General features: G+C 41.4%; 1 protein-coding gene across 2 annotated transcripts in view; it reads right to left on the minus strand.

Moving 5' to 3' along the window:
* Window positions 1-15827, minus strand: part of POLQ (DNA polymerase theta) — a 77303-nt gene that overhangs the window by 42399 nt on the left and 19077 nt on the right. Inside the window, exons 7-12 of one of the 2 annotated variants that reach the window (XM_070741893.1) lie at window positions 14626-14767; window positions 14401-14547; window positions 12281-12493; window positions 7488-7630; window positions 6528-6726; window positions 3648-3787 (exon numbers count right to left, since the gene is read on the minus strand). In XM_070741893.1, the coding sequence (XP_070597994.1) occupies window positions 3648-3787; window positions 6528-6726; window positions 7488-7630; window positions 12281-12493; window positions 14401-14547; window positions 14626-14767 (984 nt within the window). Of the gene's footprint in view, window positions 1-3647; window positions 3788-6527; window positions 6727-7487; window positions 7631-12280; window positions 12494-14400; window positions 14548-14625; window positions 14800-15827 lie in introns of both variants that reach the window. The other variant, XM_070741894.1, reaches the window with a different exon arrangement.

Here is a 15827-nt window from a genome sequence, read left to right on the forward strand (position 1 = left end):
TCGTCGGATGATCTCATCTAGTGGTTTCATGTATATTAAACAGCAGGAGGAAAGGACCGACCTCTGAGGAACCCCACAATGGAGGGATTTAGGAGCCGATCTCTGACCTCCCGCCAACACTGACTGCGACCGACTGAAGAGGTAGGTGGAGAACTACCGTAATATTTATTTATTTATTTATTTATTTATTTATTGGATTTGTATGCCGCCCCTCTCCAGAGACTCGGGGCGGCTAACAGCGACAATAAAACAGTGTACAATAGTAATTTGGTATTGATGATTAAAAATCAATTAATATAAAAACCAAACATACATACATACATACCATGCATAGAATTGTAAAGGCCTAGGGGGAAAGAGGATCTCAATTCCCCCATGCCTGGCGGCAGAGGTGGGTTTTAAGTTGTTTACGAAAGGCAAGGAGGGTGGGGGCAGTTCTAATCTCTGGGGGGAGTTGGTTCCAGAGGGCTGGGGCCGCCACAGAGAAGGCTCTTCCCCTGGGTCCCGCCAGGTGACATTGCTTAGTTGACGGGACCCGGAGAAGATCCACTCTGTGGGACCTAACTGGTCGCTGGGATTCATGCAGCAGAAGGCGGTCCCTGAGGTAATTATAGGTCATAACCAACACTTTGAATTGTGACCGGAAACTGATCGGCAACCAATGCAGACTGCGGAGTGTTGGTGTAACATGGGCATATTTGGGAAAGCCCATGATTGCTCTCGCAGCTGCATTCTGCACGATCTGAAGTTTCCGAACATTTTTCAAAGGTAGCCCCATGTAGAGAGCGTTACAGTAGTCAAGCCTCGAGGTGATGAGGGCATGAGTGACTGTGAGCAGTGACTCCCGGTCCAAGTAGGGTCGCAACTGGTGCACAAGGCGAACCTGGGCAAACGTCCCCCTCGCCACAGCTGAAAGATGTTTCTCTAATGTCAGCTGTGGATTGAGGAGGACGCCCAAGTTGCGAACCTTCTCTGAGGGGGCCAGTGATTCTCCCCCCAGGGTAATGGATGGACAGATGGAGTTGTTCTTGGGAGGTAAGATCCACAGCCACTCTGGGTTGAGTTTGAGCTTGTTGACACTCATCCAGGCCCTAACATCCTCCAGGCACCGGCCCATCACTTCCACTGCTTCGTTGGCTGGACATGGGGTGGAGATGTATAACTGGGTATCATCGGCGTATTGATGATACCTCACCCCATGCCCTTGGATGATCTCACCTAGCGGTTTCATGTAGATATTAAATAGCAGGGGGGAGAGGACCGACCCCTGAGGCACCCCACAAGGGAGAGACCTAGAGGTCGACCTCTGATCTCCTAGTAATACCGACTGCGACCGACCAGAGAGGTATGAGGAGAACCACTGAAGAACAGTGCCTCCCACTCCCAACCCCTCTAGTTGGTGCAGAAGGATACCATGGTCGATGGTATCGAAAGCCGCTGAGAGGTCAAGAAGCACCAGGACAGAGGACAAGCCCCTGTCCTGGGCCCGCCAGAGATCATCCATCAACGCGACCAAAGCAGTTTCCGTGCTGTAGCCGGGCCTGAATCCAGACTGCTGAGGACCTAGATAATCGGCTTCTTCCAAGGACCGCTGGAGCTGAAGTGCCACCACCTTCTCAACAACCTTCCCCATAAAGGGAAGGTTGGAGACTGGACGGTAGTTATTGAGTATGGCTGGGTCCAGGGAAGGCTTCTTGAGGAGGGGGCGCACAAGTGCCTCCTTATAAGGAGCCGGAAAGGACCCACTCCCCAAAGAGGCATTGACAATCTCCCGGACCCAGCTCCGAGTCACCTCTCGACTGGCCGAAACCAACCAAGAGGGACACGGATCCAGTAGACAGGTGGCGGAACACACAGCTCCAATGGCCTTGTCCACTTCCTTAGGTGTCACCAAGTCAAACCTCTCCCAGACAGATGGACAAAGACGTTTAGCCCCAGTCACCTCGACTGACTCGTTGTCAGTTGACTCTGTTTTACAATTGGAGTCGAGGTCCGCTCAAATCCGAGCAATTTTATCAGCGAAAAATGTGTTAAAATCCTCGGCACTACTCTGCAAGGGCTCCCCAACTCCCCCCTGGTTAAGAAGGGAGCGGGTTACCTTGAACAGAGCGGCCGGGTGGGATTCCGCTGATGCAATCAAGGTGGCATGATACGCGCATCTTGCTGCCTTGAGTGCCACTTTGTAAGTCATAATATGAGCTCTTACAAGTGTTCGATCAGATTCGGACTTACTCTTCCTCCATCGCTTCTCTAGACGTCTCTTCTGGCGTTTCAACTCCCGGAGCTCCTCGTTGAACCATGGAGCTCTACGGGGTCTAGTGCCGCGGAGAGGTCGCAGCGGTGCAATTCGGTCAAGGGCCTCCGCTGCAGCCTTGTTCCAGGCCTCAGCCAGAGACTCTGCTGAACTGTGGATGAGTGCATCTGGAAGAGCCCCAAGCGCCTTCTGAAAGCTTTCTGGATCCATCAGGCGCCTGGGGCGGAACAACTTAATCGGTTCCGCCTCCCTGCGAGGGAGGATTGGAGCCAGGAAGTCAAGTCGCAGTAGAAAATGGTCTGACCATGACAAAGGCAATACTTCTAAGCCCCTTAATCTCAGACCATTACTCAGTTGCTCAGAGAGGAATACCATGTTGGGTGCGTGCCCCCCCTTATGAGTCGGACCCTGCACTACTTGAGTCAGGTCCATGGCTGCCATGGTGGCCATGAACTCCTGTGCCAGCCCAGAGGATCCGCCGAGCGACGACAGGTTGAGGTCCCCCAAGACCATAAGCCTAGGGAACTTCACCGCCAGCCCGGCCACCTCCTCCAGCAGCACAGGCAGGGCTGTTGACACGCAGCTGGGAGGCAGGTACGTGAGTAACAAGCCCACCTGAACCCCTAGGTCCAACTTCACCAGGAGGGACTCGCAACCCGCAATCTCTGGAGCAATGAGTCTACGCAGGCACAGGCTTTCCCTGGCTATAATAGCCACTCCTCCCCTCCTTCCCTGGGGTCGAGGCTGATGCCATATCCGAAACCCGGCTGGGCAGATTTCAGAGAGAGGAACTCCTCCCTCCGGGCCCAGCCAGGTTTCGGTCACACAAGCCAGGTCGGCCTCCTCATCCAGGATCAAATCCTGGATTAGGAGAGCTTTATTTACTACCGACCTGGCATTGAGTAGCAACAGCTTGAGCCCAGGGCCAGACTTACACTCATCACCAGTGCCTTGAGTTAAGCTCATGGAGCCGGAACAAGGGATCGTTATTAAGCAGCGATCCCTCCTTCCCCTGGAACGGCTAGCTCCATGGCTTCCGCCATATCTGCCTCTCCCCAGCAAGACCGGGATATTCTGACCCTCCGCCACCCCAGAGATAAGTGTTCCCCCACCTCCTGCCCTTCCAGTGTCAGGTGTGCCTGAAATTTCATTCATATCATATTCATTCATTTCATACATTTTATAATCCCACCCCAACCCCTCCACTCAGCAAAGTAGGATTACTTTATACTGCCCTGTTCTTCTTTGGCATGGTGAATAAAATGGAGAATTGACTTTATTACTCTATGCTGCATGTTGACTATCAACAAAATGTTTGATACATACATTAAATATAATCCAGTACTATCATAAACGCATACATGTACACACGCAAACATACACACATTCCTACCAAATAAAGACTGTGCAGATCATTCTCTAGAACAAAACTCTTCATTGCTCTCTGGAGATCAGCAAAAATTTCTAGTGCTGCTTTTGGGGAAAAGGAGGAAAACAGTGTAGCAGAGCCAAGATGTGTCGGACGATATATTTCTGCCAAGAAAAAAAATGAAGACTTTATATGCAATGCAACCACAGCCTAGTTTTACAGTCAGAATATTGATTTTGCTGCAATTAATGTTGTTCATCCTTTGAAAGTTGTGTTTAATTGGAAATTGTATGTACATGTGTCAGTACTTGTATAGACCAGGAATCTAAGATAATAAGGGTCCATGATTAATTGCTTTCTGATCTAATAACAACAACTGTTGTGAGCCGCCCTGAGTCTGCGGAGAGGGGCGGCATACAAATCTAATAAATAATAATAATAATAATAATATGCTTTATTATGATTTAATAAGAATAGATCTAGCCACCTTGTATAGAACTACAGTCATTTAAGCAAATCAAGTCCAAACAACAATTCAGTGCCAAGTCAGAAAATTGGTTTATCTTGCAATATGCTAGCCAGGACATCCTGCCAATAACTCCGGTTAGCGGAAGTGGGCTCTTTCTTCTGTTGCTTTTAAAAGACAGCAACCTGTTTCACAATAGAAAGCAAACTGCAAGATTATTAAAAGGGTAACATTACAGATAGTCCTTGCCTACAGATAATTTGTTCAGTGATTCTTCAAGGTTGCGAAGGCACTGAACGTGTAGGGGAAGTAGTAACACAACTGGGGGCAGGATTAAGAGAGAGATCAGCTTAGAATTTCTGAGAGCCACAAGCAGTCTAAGCCCAACCTCCCTTGAATTCAGTTGACCCATGCAGGTGCTAACCATTAGCTGAAAATATTATGTTCAACCAACAGTTAACATTTGCTTGAAATTAGCTTTATAGGGATTCTTAACTCTGCCCCAAGGTTCTCCAACAGGATGATTAGTACTTACACAAATTCTGGCTCTCATAGCATCCTTATAATCACATGAACAAAATTTGGGCTCTTGGTAACCCAGCTAACACCTATGATGGTTGCAGTATCTATAGTGTGCCCACAGATCCCGCACTGTGACTCCTACTGTGGGCCTCCCCCTGTGCTCACGAAGACTTGCGTCCTCCTTTCTTCTGCCTCTCTCTGCTCACCAACAGCACCTGTCTTCCAACTTGGGTGCAGCCTACATGGCGCTCCCCAACCACCCCTGCACCACCCCTATGCTCTTTATCTGGGGCTGCTGCTTCCCAATTAATCATTTGCACATTTTGGGATTACAGGGGCAACCAGGACTAACAACATGCTTTACAACTGCATTGCTTAGTGGGAGCAATTCCAGTCCAAATTGTTATCATAGTCCAAAGACTATCGGCACAGATGTTTTTTTCTTTTTGTGGTATCAATGCAAACATATAAATGTGAGAGCAAAAATCAACTGTTTAACAAATGGAGGAACCACATCATTCAGTAGTTTTATGAGACACACAACAGGCATGAATACATGATGTCGTGCTTCCTATAGAAGACAATTTTCATAAACTAGGGTAGATCAATATGAAAGCCAGTTTGACAGTTTGAGAGCAAGTTTGGTCTAGTGGTGATAGCATCATGCTAGAAAGCAGGAAACTGACCCACCTTAGCCATAAAGAATGGCTGGGTGTCTTTGGGTTCAGAGTCCCTCTCTCTCAGCCTAACCCACCTCACAGGGTTATTGTTATGGGGTAAATAAGAGGAGAAAGGTCTGTTGCGTTGTTCACTGCCTTACAAAAATAATAAAATGGGATAAAATAAATGAAATAATACTAAAATAATAAGAGTTTTAAAAGGGGGAGAAACAGGAATGTGTAGTGAGGGTTAAGTGTTAAAAGGGCGATGCAGAGGGAGCTGCTTTGCCTTGTTTGAAACCTGACTTGGAAGGCAAAGATGCTTTTCCACCCTCCCTATGCACCACATTTTTAACACTTAACCCTTCATTGTCTGTTCTCTGGCTCCTGTTTCTCCCATTTCCTTTAAAAAAAATTTTTTTCATGAGGAAATATAGACACTGCAAAGCACAAACTGTGGCTCACTATCCTGTTTTGAGCTAAAGAGGCCCTGCAGAAAGGCAGAAGGTATGAGAAACGCTGCTTTGCCAAGGTCCGTTTGCAAACAGCTGCTCCATGTGGCCAGTAAGAACAGCCCACAATACTGAGTTCTGCAGATCTTCGGAAGATAAGCAAGGATTGTGAAGGGTGGAACAGGGGGACAAAGCAGGCTTAGTACCTTTTGGGCAAGTATGGGTGATGGGAAGACATAGGTGGGAGTGCTTCAGGCAGCATCTCTGCAAAGTTATGAAGCCGCCTGGTCATTCCTAAATGCGAATCAGCGGATAACTTTTGTAAAATTCATATTTTCGAATCATAGTGGTATACATGGTGGTATACGGCTTTGGGGACGTCTGTTGTAACTTTGAATGGTCAACAAAAGATTTGTTGTTGTACCTCGAGGATTACCTGTACAAATGTTTCCTGATCTACATTTCCTTAATTGTAATTAAAAATACAGTGGTACCTCGGTTTTCGAACACTTCTCAGTTCGAACAAATCGGTATTCGACCAGGAAATTCAAGAAACTTTTGCCCTGAAATCCGAACAAATATTTGGAACTCGAACACTCGAGAGAGCTGAAGACAGAAGCCGGCAAGCTACACAGAGAGAGAGAGAGACACACACACGGGGACAGAAGCAGGCAAGCTAGAGGGAGAGACAACTGAGGAGGGAAATTTATTTTAAATGGTTTTGGTTCTCAACCACACTTCCAGAACGAATTGTGGTTGAGAACCGAGGTACCACTGTACTCAATTCAACAATTAGCATTGTTACCTTTGCCAACATCTGATACTGAAATCATGATGAATTCCTTCTCAAGCAGCCACTTCACACAAGTCTCAATAGATCCATCACAAATTTTCTCCTGCTCTTGCCTACTGTCCTGGAAGTCTCTCAAACTAGCTGCAAGAAGTGTACAGGACGCATAACTCTGGATGTCTTCTGAAGAGCTAGCTACTCCGCTTACTATGATCTATCAGAATAAAAGGGTAATAAACATACTTGAAAACAATATACATTACTTTTGAAAGTTACCTTTTTAGGTCGGTGCACATAACAGAAATAGTTTTGTATACTGTATACATTTCAAACACTGACATGTCTTCAAACGTTTATAGATCTCTGTAACTGCAAATCAATATTCTCTTAGGATAAACGAACATACAGAAATGTATTGACATTTGATTTTTTTTCATACCTCTCTAATCTTGAAACTGTTTGGCTATGTCTTAACCATGAAATGCCTATGGTATATGTTTTTATAACAACCAGCAATAAATGTAGAATGGGTAAAATAAAACAACCAAAAAGTCATAAAATTAGAAAATTAACATCTTGGGCCTTTAAAAAAATTTGGTTTAATAATTTTCTAAATCCTAACATGGTAGGATCTGATTAGATTTCAGGGGACATTTAAGTTCTGGTACCACCACAGAAAAATGATGCTTGCAGATCTCTATCACCTAATCCCTGGAGACTACTAATACCACCATCCCTTTTTTTATTTTTTAACTATTTCACATTTCAGAATCTCACTATCCCCTTTTTTACACAACCAGTTACTATGTCACAGAGATTATATTGGTAGATAACTTTGAGATTGAATTTATGTTTAAGGCATTTTGAAAAGAATTCCCATAAATGTGTTCAGCAACTTCATAAAAAAAGTGCAAAATCTCATGAACAAATAATATTTATATTATGAATATTTCACTCGTTCATTGCATCACATACCTCAAGAATTGCCCTTAACATACTGGAGGTGATTCCTTCTTCCTTGAGGCTAAGCAAACAGCTACACAGTGGCTCCATGTCACCATGGAGAAGAGTAATTCCTTTTGATTTTTCAGAGGGCTTACATACCAAAATACTCTCACCTGTTACATACAATGTCATAAATTAGGGGAAAATATTGGTTTAACAGTATTCCCATGCATAAATAATATTTTGCTATTACGTAGTAATCCAGGATCTGGCCACTGTTATTAAGGAGCAGACTTATATTTGATAATTTGCATTCTTTGTTCCCTAACTATAGCATAATATTTTTACATTAATTTACATTTTTGTTAAATTTACATAATTTACATTTTTGTTCCCTAACTATAGCATAAAAAGTACTCTTCTGAGCATGCTGTTCAGGTGACATTTCTGAAAGCCTCGGGCTACAAGAGGGTCTCTTACTCCCCCGGAAATTTGCCTAGCAATCCTTTTCTGAGCCATGCAATTTGGAGCGGTTTGTGGGAGGTGGGCGCAGAGAATATTTCCTTGTTTTTGTGTGTGATTGTTTGAAATCAGGACGGGGGAATGGAATCCCTGTAGGATGTGGTGGGCCGGTTGGTTGCTCGCTTTAGAGTCGCTGCAGCTGGAGAAAAGAGCAAAAGAGGGGAAGGAGGGAAAAGGTCTCTCCATGGAGAGGGGCAGAATTAAAGAGGAATGTTGCTGCTAAGATGGAGAAGATTCATCTGTCCCTCCCTCCATCGATTCTTCAGGCTATTTTTGCCATTGGGGTGAAATGGTCTGGTTGGGCCAGTGCAAAGAACAGGGAGGAGGGGCAACTGTGGCAACAGGACCTGCAGTCCCACACTCGCTGCTTCCTGCACCCCCCCAAAAAAAAGATAAGTCCCCCGATAATAAGGCCAATGCTATAGTTCGAGGGCCAAAATAAAATAAGACAGGGTCTTATTTTCAGGGAAACATGGTAGCAATTTTAATATCAACCTTAATCTGGTTATACCATACAAATGTACAGTTATAAAGGTTTTATAAACTACAAAAATTATATTTTATAAACAGTTGAGAGATCAAATATGTCACATATATTTTAAATATCTGTACACTGCTATCTAATCTATTTACAGATATTTCTACTCTTTCTTTAAATTAATTCTTTATAATGTAAATAAATATATATATATATATATATGTGTTAAAATGTTTTCAGCTGGAATTTTTAAAATTAAGGGAGACTAGGATGGTCCCATTTCGGCCTTATTAGGCCTCATCAGCTAGCCACACCCCTTTCTTTTACTGGGATTCGATCTGGTGAACTCTGCATTGTAAAGCAGAGAACTAGCAGTTAGAGCTATTCGATCTGAATCCTTCCAGCTCTGTACCAGGGAGGGGCTATATGTTTTTCTTAAGTCGGATCACCCTGGTATATTTAAGGAACGTCACAGCTCCTTTTTGCCTCTAGGCCCAACCCAGGACCACTACAAGGCAGTTAATATATTTATAGCCGACAACTATATTCTGTATGTGTTAAAATGTTTTCAGCTGGAATTTTTAAAATTAAGGGAGACTAGGATGGTCCCATTTCGGCCTTATTAGGCCTCATCAGCTAGCCACACCCCTTTCTTTTACTGGGATTCGATCTGGTGAACTCTGCATTGTAAAGCAGAGAACTAGCAGTTAGAGCTATTCGATCTGAATCCTTCCAGCTCTGTACCAGGGAGGGGCTATATGTTTTTCTTAAGTCGGATCACCCTGGTATATTTAAGGAACGTCACAGCTCCTTTTTGCCTCTAGGCCCAACCCAGGACCACTACAAGGCAGTTAATATATTTATAGCCGACAACTATATTCTGTATGTGTTAAAATGTTTTCAGCTGGAATTTTTAAAATTAAGGGAGACTAGGATGGTCCCATTTCGGCCTTATTAGGCCTCATCAGCTAGCCACACCCCTTTCTTTTACTGGGATTCGATCTGGTGAACTCTGCATTGTAAAGCAGAGAACTAGCAGTTAGAGCTATTCGATCTGAATCCTTCCAGCTCTGTACCAGGGAGGGGCTATATGTTTTTCTTAAGTCGGATCACCCTGGTATATTTAAGGAACGTCACAGCTCCTTTTTGCCTCTAGGCCCAACCCAGGACCACTACAAGGCAGTTAATATATTTATAGCCGACAACTATATTCTGTATGTGTTAAAATGTTTTCAGCTGGAATTTTTAAAATTAAGGGAGACTAGGATGGTCCCATTTCGGCCTTATTAGGCCTCATCAGCTAGCCACACCCCTTTCTTTTACTGGGATTCTATCTGGTGAACTCTGCATTGTAAAGCAGAGAACTAGCAGTTAGAGCTATTCGATCTGAATCCTTCCAGCTCTGTACCAGGGAGGGGCTATATGTTTTTCTTAAGTCGGATCACCCTGGTATATTTAAGGAACGTCACAGCTCCTTTTTGCCTCTAGGCCCAACCCAGGACCACTACAAGGCAGTTAATATATTTATAGCCGACAACTATATTCTGTATGTGTTAAAATGTTTTCAGCTGGAATTTTTAAAATTAAGGGAGACTAGGATGGTCCCATTTCGGCCTTATTAGGCCTCATCAGCTAGCCACACCCCTTTCTTTTACTGGGATTCGATCTGGTGAACTCTGCATTGTAAAGCAGAGAACTAGCAGTTAGAGCTATTCGATCTGAATCCTTCCAGCTCTGTACCAGGGAGGGGCTATATGTTTTTCTTAAGTCGGATCACCCTGGTATATTTAAGGAACGTCACAGCTCCTTTTTGCCTCTAGGCCCAACCCAGGACCACTACAAGGCAGTTAATATATTTATAGCCGACAACTATATTCTGTATGTGTTAAAATGTTTTCAGCTGGAATTTTTAAAATTAAGGGAGACTAGGATGGTCCCATTTCGGCCTTATTAGGCCTCATCAGCTAGCCACACCCCTTTCTTTTACTGGGATTCGATCTGGTGAACTCTGCATTGTAAAGCAGAGAACTAGCAGTTAGAGCTATTCGATCTGAATCCTTCCAGCTCTGTACCAGGGAGGGGCTATATGTTTTTCTTAAGTCGGATCACCCTGGTATATTTAAGGAACGTCACAGCTCCTTTTTGCCTCTAGGCCCAACCCAGGACCACTACAAGGCAGTTAATATATTTATAGCCGACAACTATATTCTGTATGTGTTAAAATGTTTTCAGCTGGAATTTTTAAAATTAAGGGAGACTAGGATGGTCCCATTTCGGCCTTATTAGGCCTCATCAGCTAGCCACACCCCTTTCTTTTACTGGGATTCGATCTGGTGAACTCTGCATTGTAAAGCAGAGAACTAGCAGTTAGAGCTATTCGATCTGAATCCTTCCAGCTCTGTACCAGGGAGGGGCTATATGTTTTTCTTAAGTCGGATCATATATATTATATGTATATATATATATATATATATTATATATATAAGATTCCCAGCCTAGATTTGCGCAAATAGTTATACAGTAAATAGCACATATACAAAACACCTATACAGTTGTATCTGATTTATGTTTCAGATTATCTGTTAGCAAAGTTTATTTTAAAATACTATAAAATAATCTCCTTTTAGGGTCATTGATTTTAGAATCAATCCTTAAAATTTGCCAACACTTACAAATAGTTAAAGAGTTCTCTATTCAATGATATTACTATTATATCAGCAGCTCTTTGGCTCTGTTTCCAAAATGTTGCATTCCTTCAATTCAGCACTGTCACTTTCACTTCACTTTCACCATTCCATGTCTCTGCTCCTGTACAAAAAACTTCTTGCAGATAATCTTTCCAAGCCACAAAAACTGATCACCGTATCTGTCCAAATAATCCATCTGTCTGAAACGCCAGCACAGCCTGTTTCTCACTCCCTCCTCTCACTCTGTCACTGTCAATTTCCAACTTGCCAGAGTTCGCTCCCACTGCTAAGGTGCCATTTTTCCCTCTTCAGAGACTCATTTGTCAGCTAGTTGTAGATCTCAAAATGTTTGAGAATCAGTCCGGAATCTCACTCTGTCTCATCAATTTAGAAACATAGAAACATAGAAGACTGACGGCAGAAAAAGACCCCATGGTCCATCTAGTCTGCCCTTTTACTATTTCCTGTATTTTATCTTACAATGGATATATGTTTATCCCAGGCATGTTTAAATTCAGTTACTGTGGATTTACCAACCACGTCTGCTGGAAGTTTGTTCCAAGGATCTACTACTCTTTCAGTAAAATAATACTTTCTCATGTTGCCTTTGATCTTTCCCCCAACTAACTTCAGATTGTGTCCCCTTGTTCTTGTGTTCACTTTCCTGTTCCATATTAATATTTCCCACTGCTTCCCTCTCTTCGCTTCCTACTCTATTCAATCAGGCTGTTAGGCCTCCAGACCTGACTATAAAGACTTTCGCGCCGGAATCAAGGGGTTGCTCCTTCAGTAACGGGGGATCGCTCCACTCCCCACTATTACCACAGCTTCTCTTCTATGTCGCTGGTCCCTACAGGATCCAACTTCATCCCTACAGACCTCTAGCCATGAAAAAATCTAACAAAAGAACCGAAGCCCTTTTCTTTTGCACAGTGAAGTCCTGGGTGTACCTGGCCTTTCATATAACCTCTCAGATAGGTTAGGCTGACAGAAAATAACCCAAAGAGTTCTGTTAGTAAGTGGGACTTAACTAGGATAAATTATTCTACAATAAATGTTTTGGACTTTAAAGTATCATAAGACTCACCGTTGTTCTATTTACAAACAAACAGATAAAGGGCTCTAAATGCATTTACCTATAGTATCTACTCCTTTCCTTCCAGCTCTTCCAGCCATTTGTTTGTATGTCAAGATATCCAACAATCTGCTACCAAATACAGGAGTTCGGATAATTACCCGACGTGCAGGCAGATTTACCCCCGAAGAAAGTGTAGAAGTTGCTATTAAAACCCGTAGGACACCTTGACGGAAAGCTACTTCAATTATGTCTCGTTCATCAAATGTCAAACCTGAAAAATAGTTTAAGATAAATATGCTTTATAAGTTTAATATATACCACTTTTCATTTTCATTAAAAATTTCAATTAGTTTACCAAAAAATGATTAAAATGATAATTAAATTTATCAATTAAACGTTAAGAGAATTAACAATGGTGGTAGAGAAAACAAAAATCTCCCACTCTGACTGGAAGCTTCCCTGCTCTTGATCGATCGTTCCAAAAACGGCCCTCCTCTGTACAACTGCTTCCTGAGCTATGGCAACTCTTGGCGTCCACAATCAAATAGTTTTGCTCACTGTTACAGCCAAAAACCCACAATATATGATACTTAAAAAACATAAAACCCAGACTAAAAGCTGCTTATAACAACTCAGATGAAAATCAAAATATGCAGACTTTTACTGAAATTAAGTACATGGAATTTTCCTAATCAGGAAATATTTGAGGCAAATGTAAGTGCAAAAGTTTGCTACACTGTTGGAGATGCCCAACATTTGGTCATAAAAGTCATATAAAAACAGATTTTGAATCCCCTATCTGGGAAACTCCTTTCTGCCTTTAATTTCAAACTTACTTGAAAAATATGGGCTGTTCTTAACATCCCTCACTAACCTCAACTCATTCTGAGGTTTTGAATTTCTGATATCTTCTATACTTTCAGAATTACTTCAAAGTGCATTTTTCCTTTTTTATTTGTTGTTCTTTTCAATTTGCAGATATTCACTTAATGATTTTTCTAGCCATATTAGTTTTTGCTATCCTTCATTTTTTAGGACATCCTTTTGTGGTTTCATTATCTCTCTCTTTTTTTGGTAGCCATCTATATTTTTGTTCCTTTTACAAACAACTTTGCCTATTTACACTGTTCAAAAAAATAAAGGGAACACTTAAACAAGACAATATAACTCCAAGTAAATCAATCTTCTGTGAAATCAAGCTGTCCACTTAGGAAGCAACAGTGATTGACAATCAATTTCACATGCTGTTGTGCACATTCAACTTTGTACAGAACAAAGTATTCAATGAGAATATTTCATTCATTCAAATCTAGGATGTATTATTTGAGTGTTCCCTTTATTTTTCTAGAACAGTATAGAATCCTACTTAATAATGCTCTGAGTTAATTTAAAGTATATAGTCTCAAGGTACATAACAGTACAAGCACAACAATTCCTGTTAATATATTGACAATTTCAATATTACATGCACCTTCCTGCTTAAACTTCTTACAATTTATTGAACTGTTTATTTTGTTCATGCCAAAACCCATGTGATTCTGATGAGACACCTGGGGAGTAGAAGTTAATCTTGTGAAGACCAGGTGACATTAAAATAAAAGTCACCAGGGTTGATACTTTTATTAGTTCTTCTAGTTAATGTAATACAGAACCTCTTAACAGTCCTACCAAGTTCCTTTCCTTGGATTTCTCTTCAACTTGAATTATTTTTAACATGCAAGGTAATTCTTCCTCAATTTCCATTATTTCTGTGATATTTGAATAAGTTTATTCTTTCAATTGTTCTATTCCAGTGTAATCATAAGAATCTTCTGATTATTTTCAATTCATCGTATTTTATCTCCATATTTTTATTAATAAAATATAATTATATATTATATTTTATTATTTTATTATATAGACCAGAATATCCACAATTGATGCCAACATTTTTTCCTATATTAGGTGGCTTCATCATCTCAGCATAATTACTATCTCATTCCCTTCTACCTTAACAGGAGTTTATCTGAACTTTTTTACATCTAGTTTATTTCCAATCATCACCAGTTTAAGGCTTACAGATCAAACACAATGTGTTTAAGACATATTCTTCTCCATCTTTACTTTGTCACAAGCATGCTAGAAATTTCACTCTTTCTATGCACATATTGAGATGTATGATAATTTTTAAAAGTGTACCTGCATGGTGAAAAGCAACTCCCCATTTGATAGTCCTGTGAAGCACAGTGTCCAAGCCAGAAGGAGACCTCTTCAACTGAATCAACAGCTTTTCTATCCCTTCCTGGCAGAGTGTAATTGGTGAAACGGTTGACATCTTTTGCAGATCTTCAGAAAGGAAAACAGCCTTAAAACCTTATGCTTTCTCTCCAAATCCCTTCTCTTCTTCAATCCCTCTTGACTTACTCTTTTGTTGAATACTGCAGAATTCCCTGGCAATGATGTCTGCTAATTTCTCACACCAATTCTTCGTTGGGCAAAATACAAGAACTGAATGGCCATCTTGAATTGTCTCATAACACAGAGTCACCATGTGGTCTTCATCTCCCTAATGTTGAAAGTGACAAGTACATATTAGGGCTGTGGAAATAAAATGGAAGATTTAAATATAAAATTCTTTAAGATGCAAAAGAAAGAGAATTAGAATTGCCTGAGTTGTATTTGTACATTGTATTTTGCAGCCTAATATTTGAGTAGAGCAGTGGTTCTCAACCTTTCTAATGCCGTGACCACTTAATACAGTTCCTCTTATTGTGGTAACACCCAACCATAAGTCTAGCGCCAATTCTCTCAACAGAGCTTGAAGCTGATTGGCAGGAAGGTCAGATGGACACCACCACTGTAAATGCCTGATTGGTCAGATTGTAAAAATATGTTCCAAGACAGCAGAATAGAAGCTTTAATTCCTAACACCATGGGAAATTTGTCTTTTCCCATGGTCTTAGGTGACCCCTGTGAAATAGTCATTCAAGCCCCAAAGGGGTCCTGATGCCCAGGTTGAGAACCACTGGATTAGAGGGTGCTGTTGAGAAGTAAAAGAATATTATAATTGGAAGAACACAATCTGAGATTTGGGTGGTTTTGCTTTTTAATGTACAAGAAAGTTAAAGTAAACGTAGACTTTTAAAATCATGTTAGGAATGCCATGCTAAAAGATATAAACCCAGGCTGTATCCAAAAATATCTTTATTGATTTCAGAACAAGAAGCATTTTATAGAAAAGAAACAATGAGCAAAGACAAATGGTTAACATGTCAAGATTTGCTAGTACAGAACTATGTAGAACTTAAGATGAAGTCAACAAATTCACTACAGCAGGAGTCAGTTGGCAATGGTTTTCATCAAATGAAGAAAAGGATTGAACATAGATAAAAAATAATCAACATAAAACAAAATTTGAAATTGATTTGTTTGCAAATGGTGAATATATTTGCTGATATTTGAAAAAGTTAAAGAGTGCATAATAAAAAGGTTAAGAATATTGGTTATAACTTGCAACTTCTTGGGTCATTGTTTCAGAGATATTGCTTATCTCTGCTGAAGTATTGTTTTTTCTTCTGCTGATGCTTGAAAAAGCGCCCTCCTTCCTACCCCTAGGTCTATATTTA

Source organism: Erythrolamprus reginae, chromosome 2, assembly GCF_031021105.1.
Source record: "Erythrolamprus reginae isolate rEryReg1 chromosome 2, rEryReg1.hap1, whole genome shotgun sequence".
Classification (NCBI taxonomy): domain Eukaryota; kingdom Metazoa; phylum Chordata; class Lepidosauria; order Squamata; family Dipsadidae; genus Erythrolamprus; species Erythrolamprus reginae.